The sequence below is a fragment of the Pipistrellus hanaki genome (genome assembly GCF_964339955.1).
Source record: "Pipistrellus hanaki genome assembly, chromosome: 3".
NCBI lineage: Eukaryota > Metazoa > Chordata > Mammalia > Chiroptera > Vespertilionidae > Pipistrellus > Pipistrellus hanaki.
The window spans coordinates 92671267-92684246 of NC_140505.1; the positions used below are offsets into that span (position 1 = coordinate 92671267).

The 12980-nt window shown below is 48.0% G+C and overlaps 2 protein-coding genes across 14 annotated transcripts in view; one reads left to right on the plus strand and one right to left on the minus strand.

Annotated features, from left to right (window-relative positions):
* Positions 1-350: 350 nt before the first annotated feature.
* The window catches only part of BID (BH3 interacting domain death agonist), a 76889-nt gene continuing 64259 nt past the window's right edge, over positions 351-12980 (plus strand). For 2 of the 10 annotated variants that reach the window (XM_084878628.1, XM_084878620.1), the window contains exon 1: positions 395-495. Coding sequence is in view for 1 of the 10 variants with exons in the window: in XM_084878630.1 (XP_084734756.1) it covers positions 371-495 (125 nt within the window). In the remaining 9 variants the exon portion in view is untranslated. Of the gene's footprint in view, positions 496-12980 lie in introns of all 10 variants that reach the window. The other 8 variants (XM_084878624.1, XM_084878619.1, XM_084878630.1 and 5 more) reach the window with 7 other exon arrangements.
* The window catches only part of BCL2L13 (BCL2 like 13), a 226624-nt gene continuing 223171 nt past the window's right edge, over positions 9528-12980 (minus strand). The window contains exon 7 of one of the 4 annotated variants that reach the window (XM_084878598.1): positions 9528-10072. In XM_084878598.1, coding sequence (XP_084734724.1) covers positions 9818-10072 — 255 coding nt within the window. In that variant the 3' untranslated portion in view covers positions 9528-9817. The remainder of the gene's footprint in view (positions 10073-12980) is intronic. The other 3 variants (XM_084878588.1, XR_014794601.1, XR_014794602.1) reach the window with 3 other exon arrangements.

The window sequence follows — 12980 nt, forward strand, 5'->3', positions numbered from 1 at the left end:
TCATACTGGGGCCATCTGAGCACGGGGTCTGGTGAGGGGCTTTGACTCCATCTTTGCATCCGAGGCACTGGGCACCCCTGAGGCTTCTTCAGAACCAGTCCCGGGGGTTCTGAAACCAGTTCCACGCGAGAAACACTGCGAATTATCCCTGTGTCGCCTGAGTAATTGGCCAACCTTCCCATAGGGTTCCCTTGGCAAGGACCGCCTCCTCTGAATATCGGCTGATCTGCCAAGCCTTGCAGGGCTCCAGGAGCCCCAACCTCAGGGGCCGCGCGGCGAGGCGCAGGGCGGGGCCGGAGAGGCGGGGCGGGCCCGGCGGGGGGCGGGGCGGGGCCGGGAGAGGCGGGGGGAGGCGGGGCGGGGCCGGGAGATGGGGGCGGGGGGGCCCCCTCGCGGGGCGCAGGGGCCGCCCAGACGGAGGAAGTCGGCGGCGGCGCCTCCTCCTCGGTTCCGTGCCCGCCCCGCTGCCTCTCTCAGCCTCCGGCGGCGGTGGGGGTGAGTAGTCGCCAGGTCCCGGCTTTCGGCTCCTCCTAGGGATCTGCGAGGAGCTCCAGGCTCACAGGGCCCTGCGTGGGGACGGGGTGTGCGCCGCCGGCCCGCCCTCCGGGGTGGACCCTGACCGCCAGCGCCCCGGGGTGGGAACGGAAGGCGAGGGGCCCGGGGCGCACCGCGGTCCTTCCCGCCGGCGTGGGGCCGCCCTGGTCTGGTCTCCCGACTCGGTCCCGTAGCCCTGACGTCGCCGGGAGGCTCGCAGCGGAGGCCCGCGCGGCTCCATGGTTCAGTCCCTTTGCCGAGAAGCCCCGGCCTTTGGGGGTTGGGAGAGGTTTTGTCCTCTCCGCCCCGCGTGAACCTCGGTTTGGTAGTAGTCTGTGGGGCCTCAGCCAGCCACAATGCAGGGGGAGCAGAGTGGAGATCGGGTGAGGACTTCCAGACACTCCGCCGCGTGTAGGTTAGATTGGAGGCCACTGGGTCCCACCCCAGAAAAGAGAAAGCCAATGAGAATGGATGGATGGGCCCCAGATCCGGAACCCAAATCTAGACGCAGACCTTGGACTCTGGTCTATAGCACTTTCCCCAACACCTGCCTCAGTGAGGTCAGAGTGCCTGCCTTAGAACTATTAGAAATTATGTACAAATACTGGCTGGTGGTAGAAAACAGTTTGAATGATGCAGGAGACTCTGGGAGAGCTCTGAAATCATCAGTAACCAAGAGCTTGCAGTGGCAGGGGGTTATTTATTTATTCACCCGCCAGCAGGAATGTGCAGCCAGTGCTGGGCTAGTGGTAGGACAGAGAGGGACCAGCTTGAGGAGCACAGTTAAGACCTCTATAGAGTTGGCTTTGGATTTGGGCCTGTGCCTTCTGGGATTGGATTGGCCTTCATCTGATGGGCCTGGAAGGGGTTGAGGAGTAGGATGGGCACCCAACATAGAGTGCCCCCACCTTTTCATTCAACTGCCTCATTCCACCACTAGGCTTACCTACCCATCCTGCCTGGCCTTCCTGCCAAGTCATATCTGTTAGCTCAAGCCTCATTCAGTGGCCTCTCAGCTGGCCTCTTTCTAGAAGGGAGTTGAAGGAGCTGCAGAAGGAGTGGTTTTTCCACATTCCATCTCCACTCATCTGAGGTACATGGCAGGCTCTGACTTGGAGAGGACACACCTGGACCTAAGGCTATGCCATCTTGGGGCCTGGGACTCCACTGGAAGTAACTGTTCTGGAAGAGAAGGAGGAAAGAGAGGGGAGTCCTGTGGTTTTAAAGGTTAGGTGGACAACCAGCTGGCAATGGGCAAGGAGACACCTGATTCCTGGTGTTGGTCTTATGTCAATCAGGGGCAAAGCAGACGTACAGTCCTTAGTTTATCCTAGCTTGATGCCTGTGTCAGTGGCTCATGCCTGAGGCACATAGAAAAAAAAAAAAGGTTAGGTGGACAGCCCAGCTGGTTCGGTTCAGTGGTTAGAGTGTTGGCCTGTGGATTGAAGGATCTTGGGTTCGATTCCTGTCAGGGGCACATGACTAGGTTGCAGGCTTGATCCCAAGTGGGGGGCGTGCAGGAGGCAGCTGATCAATGATATTCTCTCATCATTGATGTTTCTGTCTCTCCTCCTTTCCTCTATGAAATCAATAAAAAGATATTAAAAAAAAATAAAGGTTAGGTGGACAGACCTCTATGAGGCCTCATTGGGAAAGGGACACCTGCTGCCCAGAGTGTGAGCTGTTTTGTCCCTCCTGGGGTGGGAGGAACGCAAGGAGAGGTGCAGGGCAGCACCCACAGGAGGGACACTTAAAGGCAACATCTCACAGACTCCCTTGAATACTCAGGATGCCTATGCTTGCTGGGCACAGGTTCATGAGGGACAGGGTGCTGTCTCATGGGGATGGAGACACAGACTGGTGGCTTATACAGTGTTGGGATGCAGGCCTTGATGGTGTTGTTGCAAAGAACTGTGGGAACATGGGATGAGTTGCTGTTTTTTTTTTTTCAATTACAGTTTATAGTCAGTATTATTTTGTATTAACTTCAGGTATACAGCATAATGGTTAGACAATTACATACTTAACTGAGTGTTCTCCCTGATATTTCCATCTGGTACCATAGTTATTACAATATTATTGACCCGATGCACGAAATTCGTGCAAGGGACTCGGACCTTGCGCCGTGTTGGCTGCCTTGGCCCTCACAGCCTCAGCTTTGTCCAGAAGGCTGTCCGGAAGGATGTCTGGAAGTTTGTTCAGCTGTCCTGCCTAATTAGCATATTGCGATTTTATTATTACTATAGATATTTCCTGTGTTGTACTTTACCTCTGAATGGCTGCCAATCTATACTTCTCAATCACTTCACTTTTTTCACCCAGTCTCCCAACTCCTCTCCCAGGGGAGTTTAGGCTATCTGAGATGGACTCTGAAGGATTAATAGGAACTTGTTAGCTGCAGAAGAAAGAAAGGTGCACTCAGGGCAGCAAGGAATTCTGCGGGAGGGTTGCCTAGATGGAAAAGGGGTGTCTCCAGGTGGGAAAGGCATTGCATACCCTGCTGCGAGGCCTTGTCCAGGGCAGCTCACAGCCTTAGCCAACCTGGGAGACTAATTGGAGGATCTAGAGGTTCCACTCATTTGTTAATGAGAATGGCTTGTCCAGGAGCCCCAGGCACCTGGACTCACGAAGGATGAGGGCATACAGGGGAAGAATGATATTTGATTATGGAGTTTTCCAGGGCAGGAGTCTTGAAGGATAGTGAATGATGTTCTTTTTCTGTTTAGTGCATGGTAAAGAGATTGGGGAATGGGATGAGAAGCTGTAATTGTCAGTATTCACAGCCAAGCAGCCATCCTAATCAAGGATTATGTGAGTCCTGGTGATGGTACTCAGGATGCTGGCTCTGGGCTTTCAGTTCGTGAGAACCCTCACTCTAGATTTGTGGCCACCGGAAGCGCTTCCTGTGATTGTACCTCAGGTGCCCATTTGCCAGGCTAGAGCTGTGGAGGGCAATGCAAGCCTGGTATGCCTCCTGAGGCCAGCTACCCACCCCATTGGATATCTCATGCATAGGATCTGATTAACAGCTTCTTGGTTGCCACACCTAATTGGCCACCTCTAGAGGCTACTACATGTATTCTTGTCCAAAGCCAATGACAGGTCTGAAAAGGACAGCTAATTGAGGATGGTGACCATGACATACAGAGCTCACTGTAAGTCAGATGCACTCACAGAGAATTTTATGTGCATCAAGTAGCTCATTTGGACATCATGGTAATCAGAAACTAGGTTATCCCTGTTCTTTTACTTTTATTTTTTTAAATTTAATAAATATTTATTGTTCAGATTATTACAATTGTTTCTTCTTTTTCCCCCTATAGCTCCCCTCCATCCGGTTCCCACCCCATTCTCTGCCCTTACCTCCCCACCACTGTCCTCATCCATATAGGAGAACGATTTTTGTCTAGTCTCGTCCTGCACCCCCATATCCCTGTCCCCCTGAGAATTATCAGTCCACTCTCTTTCTATGCCCCTGATTCTATTATATTCACCAGTTTATTCTGTTCCTCAGATTTTTAATTTACTTTATTTTTAGGTTCACTTGTTGATAGATATGTATTTGTTGTTCATAATTTTTATCTTTACTTTTTTCTTCTTCCTCTTGTTAAAGAATACCTTTTAGCATTTTATATAATACTGGTTTGGTGGTGATGACCTCCTTTAGCTTTTTCTTATCTATGAAGCTCTTTATCTGACGTTCCATTCTGAATGAACTTGGCTGGGTAGAGTAATCTTAGTTGTAGGTTCTTGCTATTCATCACTTTGAATATTTCTTGCCACTCCTGTCTGGCCTACATAGTTTCTGTTGAGAAATCAGCTGACAATCGTATGGGTGCTCCCTTGTAGGTAGTTAACTGTTTCTCTCTTGCTGCTTTTAATATTCTCTCTCTGTCTTTTGCTCTTGGCATTTTAATTATGATGTGTCTTGGTGTGTTCCTCTTTGAATTCCTTTTGTTTGGGGTTCTGTGTGCTTCCTGGACTTGTAAGTCTATTTCTTTCACCAGGTGGGGTAAGTTTTCTGTCATTATTTCTCCAAATAGGTTTTCAGTATCTTGCTCTCTCTCTTCTTCTGGCACCCCCATAATTCTGATGTTGCTACACTTGAAGTTGTCTGAGAGGCCTCTTACACTGTCTTCAACTTTTTTTATTCTTTTTGCTTTTTGCTTTTCTGGTTGAGTGTTTTTTGCTTCTTTGTAATTCAAATCTTTGACTTGATTCTTACATTCTTCTAGTCTGCTGTTGGGTCTCTGTATAATATTTTTTATTTCAGTCAGTGTATATTTAATTTCTAGTGGTCCTTTTTCATATTCTCAAGGGTCTCGCTAAATTTATCAGCCTTTTCTAGGAAATTCTTGAAAAACTTTATAACCATGGTTCAGAATTCTATATCCAGTTGTTTGTTTTCCTCCATTTCTTTCGTTTGTGATCTGTTTCTTTGTCTTTACATTTTCACTGCTTCCCTGAGTTGGTAGGGTAGCTTTGTGTGTTTGGTGTCCTATGGCCCAGTGGGTCGGCCTCCCCAGTTACCTGAGGTGTACACTCTTGGTGCACCTCTTTGTGGACTTGGTGTACCGCCTTGTCATAGTTAAGTCTTGATATTGTTGATATCACTGGGAGGAACTGACCTCCAGGCCAATTGGCTGTGAGTATCAGCTATGTCTACTTTGGGAGACCTTCTGTGGTGGAGACAGCCTTATGAGACAAGACTTGCAAAATTGCAAAAGCCTCTGTGCTCAGCTCGAATGAGGCGAAGTCTAAGGGCTAAGCAGATAGTCTTGGCTTTCGTCAGCCCTGCTGCCCTTGTGCGTGAGCCTCCAGACCTCTGCCTTTCACAGCTCCCCTGAGTTTCCACCAGACGTTCAGATACCCCCCGTAAGAGTGTGGGTTCCCAGAGGCTCACCTGGAACTGGGGTTCAGTGCAGTCAGGAGCTTCCAACTCCCTTTTGCTAGGGCAAGCCAGCGACAACCTCTGCAGTCAGTCTTCTGTGCGCGCACCTCCAGACCCCTGCCCGCCGCAGCTTCCCTGAGTCTCCGAGTCTTCGTGTGCCTTTCTTTCTACCTGACAGTCCAGACTCCACCCATATGAGCTGGCCAACGGGGTTTTTCCCAGAACTGGGATTCAGGGCAGTCGGGGGCTTCCTTCTCCCTCCTGCCAGAGAAAGTCAGCCAGGCACTCAGCCACCCTTACTCTCTGTGCACGTGTCTCCGTGCCTCAGCCCTTTGCAGCTCCTCTGATTCTCCGTGAGCTTTTTTCTTTCCTTCTAGTTGTAAAATTTCCACTCAACCAGCTTTCCTGTGGTTCTGGATGATGTCCATTCTGTCTTTTAGTTGTAGTTTTGAAATTGTTGTGCAAGGCAGCAGTTTAGGTGCTTACCTATACCGCCATCTTGGTTTCTCCTTATCCCTGTTCTTTAGATGGGAAAACTTGAGGCATGGAGAGGTTAAGTAACTTGCCCTGGGTCACAACTGATGGAAGTCAGACTCTGGAGTTCTAGCTGAAACCATTACTCTGCTCTGCCTGGATTCTCAGCTTCTCACTGCTCCATTCCCCAAATAGGGCCCATCCACCTTTGCATCTCAGACCTGCTAGACATTGAGGGTGAGGGACTGAGAGAAGGATCATGATCTTTCTATGATTCTCCTCCCTTGAAGGTAGCCCAGGTGACAAGATAATGATGTGCATGGGAGAGGGTGATGCTTTCAGGGCACTGTTTTGGACCCTCTCCATGGGATGTTTCCTTAAGAACCATCCCCTCAGACCCTGCAGCCGCTACCCCTGATTCAGTCCTTTCCCCTCCTCTTCCTGCCTGCATTAGTCAAAATGGGGAAGATGGGAATATAAGGCAAACATGATCGTCTGGATGAAACACAAAACAACTGCTTTAGGAGGTTCTGCAGCCCTGCAAATAAAAGTCTAAGTTGTTGTGGAGGTTTTTTTTGTTTTGTTTTGTTTTTGGTATTTGTGTCAAGGGTCCTAGAAGCTACCAACTTAGAAAACAAGGAAGTGGTTTGTTTTTAAGTTACCCTCTCCCCTCAGTATTCTTATCAGTTTCTGGATGGTGGAACTGGTGCTGGAGGTGGAGTTTCAAAAGGGAAAAGAGTACCTTTAAGTCATAAACCAGATTTAAAAGACCACTTACCTCAGGCCCATAGAATAGGTAGTCTGTTCTGGTGGAAGAATGTGAATGCCTAGGAGAGGGCTGCACAGAAGTGGAGCTGCCACCATGCCGAGAGAGGCCTCTGTGCTGGGGTTAGGATGCCAGGGTCCCATGGAGCTTTTTTTTAAAAAAAATATTTTTATTGAGAGAAAGGGAGAAGGATAGAGAGTTAGAAACATCTATGAGAGAGAAACATCCATCAGCTACCTCTTGCACCCCCCCCCCCCCCCAACTGGGGATGTGCCTGCAACCAAGGTACATGCTCTTTTTTTTTTTAAAAAAATATATTTTATTGATTTTACACAGAGAGGAATTGAGAGGGACAGAGAGTTAGAAACATCGATGAGAGAGAAACATCGACCAGCTGCCGCTTGCACACCCCCACTGGGGATGTGCCCGCAACCAAGGTACATGCCCCTGACCGGAATTGTACCTGGGACCCTTCAGTCCGAGGCCGACGCTCTATCCACTGAGCCAAACCGGTCCCGGCTCTTGACCAGAATTGAACCCGGGACCTTTCAGACCACAGGCTGGTGTTCTATCCACTGAGCCAACCTAGTTTTGGCTCCCATGGAGCTTTTGCAAAGCTTCATGCCAAGGCTTCTGCCTAGTCTCGATGAGAACCCCCAGTTGGGCAGTTAGTAAGCTCCTGCCATAAGGGGAACCAAGATAACACTGGTATAGGTAACACTGGTTCTCACTGCCTCCCACAACCACATCACAGTTATAACTAAAATACAGAACAACCATTCAGAACTGCTGTAATCTGGCTGAATAGAAGTCCTACAACTAGAGAAGTAAAAAAGAAAGTACATTGAGACTAGCAGGAAGGGCAGAGGCTCGGAATGGCTGGTCTGACACCCATGTGTGTGTTGTTTAATTTTTATTTTTATTGGGAGGGATATCTCTGCTGTGGAGGCCTTCTATTCCCACACCAAGTCCCCAGCCCAGGGTATCAGAGCTGGGAAGAGAAGCCCCATAACTTCAGATTGTAAAAACCAGCTGGAATTGTGACTGAGTGACAAGGAGGCTGCTGGAGACGCAGGAAGATCCTCTTAAAGGGCCAGTGCACAAACTTACTGGGAATTGCTCTCTCTGGGCTCTAGCACTGGGGCAGCAGCTTTTTGGGGGAATCCTGAGACATATGGGGAGGAACTAGATTGGCATTGGGGCAGGAACTCCAGGGTGGCTTTCTCCCAGACCAGAGAGCTTGCAAGGGTCATTATTACTTTGCTGGGACCTCCCCCATCCCAGAGATGGATGGCAGCCATATCTGAGTTTGGTTCCACCCTGTTGATTCTCTGAGACTCAGTCCCTTCCAATTTACAGCCCTACCCAAGCTGTTTGCAGGAGCTTTTCTGTATGGAAGGCCTGTTCTTGCTCAGGCTTCAGATTTTGCTAAAATCTCTTTAAAAAGCATCAGCTGGCACCAGCATGACCCACAGTTATTAATAAGAGGCCCAAGAATTGGCATTAGCAGCAGCTTCATAGTTTGGCCTATCCTGGATACTTTCAAGCCCAATGCAAGTAGCAGCCTTCTGCAGATGGCTCTGTAGCTCCTAGTGGCCCCAGGCAATGGCTTTGTGCACTTCCCTGGAGGCCCCAAAGTCAGTGCACCCAGTGGACAGCTTCAGACCATAGCATATTATAACTTGATACATCTACAAGCAGCACACTCAAGGAGCAGACTCAGTGAGCACCAAAGCCCCACTGAAGCAAGTCCTGCTCCATAGGGTATCTCCTGTATAGCAGTTCTTCTATAGTCTCACTGGTCCTCACAACTAGCTAGCCTACAGGTCACCTCCTCCCAGTGATGCCAACAGAAGTCAAGGCTCAACTACAATAAGACTGTGGTACACAGCCCTCACAGGGGCACACCTAGAGTACCCAGCCTAGGTGACCAAGGAAGCTGAGCTACTGGGCCCCACAGAATACCTACTACACAAGGCCACTCTACCAATTTCAGGAGACATAGCAGCTCTACCTAATACATATAAATAAACATAAGGAAGCAACCAAAATGTGGAGACAGAGAAATATGTCACAAATGAAAGAACAAGAAACTCTGGAAAAAAAGAAGTAAATAAAATGGAAGCAAACTACCAGATACAGAGTTCAAAACAACATTTATAAGGTTAGTCAAGGATTTTAATGAGAACTGCAAAGGATTTGGTGAGACTTTCAAGGATTTTAGTGAGAATGTCAATGACATGAAAAAGAAACAAATTAGCATGCACTAACTGAAATAAAGGATAATTTACAGGGATTCAATAGTAGAGGAGAGGATTCTGAGGATCAAGGCAACGATGTGGAATATGAGGAAGCATAAAACCCTCAACCAGAAGAGCAAAAAGAAAAAACAAAAAATAATGAAGCTAATCTAAGGAGCCTCTAGGACAACTTCAAGTGTACCAACATTCTCATTATGGGGGTTCCAGAAGGAATAGAAAGAGAGCAAGATATTGAAAACCTATTTGAAGAAATAATATCAGAAAATTTTCCCTACTTGGTGAAAGAAATAGATTTACAAGTCCAGGAAGCGCAGAGTGCTAAACAAAGAGACCCATATCAAGACACATCATAATTAAAATACCAAGGGTTAAAGGCAAAGAGAAAATATTAAAAGCAGCAAGAGAAAAGCAGTTACCTACAAGGGAACATCCATGCAATGTCAGCTGATTTCTCAACAGAAAATTTGCAGGCCAGAAGGGAGTTGCAAGAAATATTCAAAGTGATGAATAGCAAGACCTACAACCAAGATTACTATACCTGGCAAAGCTGTTATTTAGAATTGAAGGTGAAAGATGATTCAGAGGGCTGGAAACCAGGAGATCAGGACACAGGCTTTATTGAGGAGAAGACCCTGCTGGCTACTTCCAGATGGAGAAAGAGCACATGTGTCAGGGTGAACATGCCTTTTGAGGGGAGGAAAAGGAAGGGACAGGGCTTAGGGCACTCGGCACATGCTGATTGGTGGTTCATTTAAGGCACATGATTAGGGACCTAGGGACTTAGGAATCAGGGGCTTAGGGTATTTGGCAGGTGCTGATTGCTGGTTCAATGTACAGTCCATATAAGGTGCCTTGTTAGGTGCTCAGGAATGTCTATGCTGCAGGTACAGGTTACATCATACTCTGTCCATCAGTTGGGGAAAGGGAGGATCTATCATTCCAGACTTTTGATAATATTTTTTTTAAAATTGAGAGTCCGGGCAAGGTCAGGGAGTGAAGGTCCATCTTCCGTAACTGCTTCCAGCTGAGAGGGGGCGTCGTTAGGGGCGTCTTCCCCAGGGTCTTAAGGATTCTGGTGTTAGATTCTGAATTCAGTGCCAGATAGATCTCTCCCACTTTCTGGTTGGCGAACGCCTGCATTCTGTTCTGCAAAGGACTAGTGACATAGCGCATGGGGTAAGGAGGAAAATTAAAGAAATAGCCACCAGTTAGCCTAATGATGGGAGGCTGGATGAGGAGTGTAGCAGCCTAATTTCCCCAAGGAACTGGTTGGTGAAGTCTTGAGAGCAATCCTGTTGAGTCACTTGGGAGGTAAAAGCTGGTCCTGAGGCTGCCACAGCATCACTTGTTTGGATTTGCTGCTTTTCTGAGCCTGGAGCTGAAATACAACTGAGACCTAGGTGTTATTATTAGGGGGAAAAGAGTAGGGATCTTGGTTGCCTTATCAGTGATAGGAAAGGGGAGAATAGGTTATCCTGGGGGTAGGTTCTTGTTTTCCAAGTTTTGCTCTTTGCTGGGCATCCACATGTTTCTTGTAGGTCCTGAGATAGGGTTTCAAAATAGGTAGAGCAGTGGCTAGGCCCCATATGGCAGTTTTAACCTCTGCTGTGATGTCCAGAGTTATGAGGAGAGGGGTTATCTGGACTCCTTTTTTGTGTCAGATATGGGTTACCGGGAAAGGTAAAGACTCATTATTGGGGCTGCATCTACATTGGGTGACAGATAGATGAGAGTACAGGTTCCTGTCCAGCTGATGGGGAGACAGATGTATGTGTTTTCCCCACAGAGGAAGAAATATCCCTATCATGGAGACAAGCTGAAAGGTGTAGGGAGAAGAGGTGGACTAAAGGGTATGAGATTCCTTTTTCTAGTTCTGCACTCCAAGCTGAGAGAGATGCTACCAATAAGACGTGACAGATGAGTGATTGAAATTGTACTGCAGTGAAAGTAAGAGGGAAAAGGAAGGAAAGGAGTAGTGAAAGCCAGGGACCTGGATGGTTGGATAAGAGGTTAGACACTGAATATTCTGGTTTAGTTTCTTTCTTTCTTTCTTTCTTTCTTTCTTTCTTTCTTTCTTTCTTTCTTTCTTTCTTTCTTTTTTCTTTCTCTCTCTCTCTCTCTCTCTCTCTCTCTGGTTTAGTTTCTTTCTTTCTTTCTTTCTTTCTTTCTTTCTTTCTTTTTTCTTTCTCTCTCTCTCTCTCTCTCTCTCTCTCTCTCTCTCTCTCTCTCTCTCTCTCTCTCTCTTCTCTCTCTTCTCTCTCTTCTCTCTCTTCTCTCTTCTCTCCTCTTTCTTTCCTTCCCCCCTTCCTCCCTTTCTTCCTTCCCTTCCTTTCTTTTCTTTTTTCCTTCCTTCCTTTTCCTTCCTTCCCCTCCCTTCTTTCCTTCCTTCCTTTTCATTTTTCTGTCTCTTTTTCCTTCTCTTCTCCATCTCATCACATGCACAAACCTTCACAAATTTTACTTTCAAATTAGCCTTCAAACCTTCTTTCTATGTCTTTCAAAAATGCATAACCATGCTTAGACCTTCTGTTAAGTATTTCTAAAAGGCAGTGGGTGGGGTGGGGAGCAAGCTCCACAGCCTGTTCCCAGGCTAGCCAGGTCTCTAGCCACTTCGATCCCAAACGGCCACATTCTTCCTATAGATAATGATCATAGAAATAAGGTGTTCACATCCAAGGAATTGGTTGGCCTTGTGGGGTGAGAGAGTGAAACTGAGATAGGTGACTGTGGTTTGGGACAATTGGGTTTTATGAAGGGATGCCTGATACTCCTGGCCCGGCACTGAGGTAGAATGAAAAAAGAATGAATGGGGGAATTTAGTAAGATGCAGTGAGGTGGCTAATGGCTGTGAGACTAATCCATCAATCCCCATAATAGAGACTGAGGAGTGGATAAGGGTCCCAGCGAATTCAAAGAGGGAAGAATAAGTGGCCCTAGTGTCAATTAAAAAGGAAATCAGCTTACTTGCTACCACAATTGTTACCTGAGGCTCTATCCTGGTGCTGTAAGTCTGTGGGGCCCTGTCAAGGCCTGGGAAACTTCTTCTGTGGCCAGTCCCAGGAGGTCTGGGAGCTCCAAACCAGATCCAGAGGGTGGTCATACTGGACTGGCTGAGGCCTGACCACAAGGGGCCAGACTCCAATCTGATTTCCAGTGCCTTCCCTTCCGCACCTTGGGCAGGGCTCAAGCAGGGGTCTCAAGTTTGAGCAGGACTTGGCTCAGTGTCTTTCCTTGCTGCATTTGAAGCATGGGCCCAGAAGGGCTTAGCCCCTGACTTACCAGTAGTTGGAGGACCAGCATTTTGTTTGGGGTTTGAAAGCAGTGGCTAGGAGCTGGAAGGCCGCCTTCTGGGCCTCACCCTTGGCCTGATCTCGCCTTTGATTTTGGATTTGGGTCTCCTTGTCTCTATTATTAAAGACTTTAAAGGTTAGGTTAATGAGGTCTTTTGAGAGGTTTGTGGACCTGTATCTATTTTATGAAGTTTGTGGCATATGTTGGGGAGTAAAGGTGGTCAGGTCAGTGGAAAAAGAAACTTGAGATGCCTCTCAATCTGTGAGGCATAGAGAATGGGACATGGACTCAGACTATGCTCTCAGTTCCTGCTGCCTCCCTCAGGGGTAGAATGGACGTGTGAATAGAAGAGGCTGTTGAGGAAGGCATTCGTTGGGCCTGAGAATGAGTGTTAGATGGAAAGGCTGTTTTCGAGCTCATGTTCTCAGGATTTGAGCTCTCAGGGACTGGGGAGAAGAGAAGGCAGCTGCTGGTTAAGAGTATCTGCAGAGAAAGAGCCTAGGCGTTTTTCAATTTGAGAAAGAGAGTGAGAAGGGAAAGGGCCAGCCACTTCATTTGAATTCATTTGCTGAAGGCCACAGGAGAGGAGATTAGGTGGAGACTACAGGGGAAGGTAGGGGGTTAGAATTCTGAGGTAGAAATGCCCCACCCTACAAGGGCGGGACCAGGAGTGGCTGTGCAGGGAGGGGCATGCAAGCACCGCTGCCATGCTACCACTGCAGCCACCACCGCAGGTCAGTGGGCGGGATTAGTGTGTTAGGGG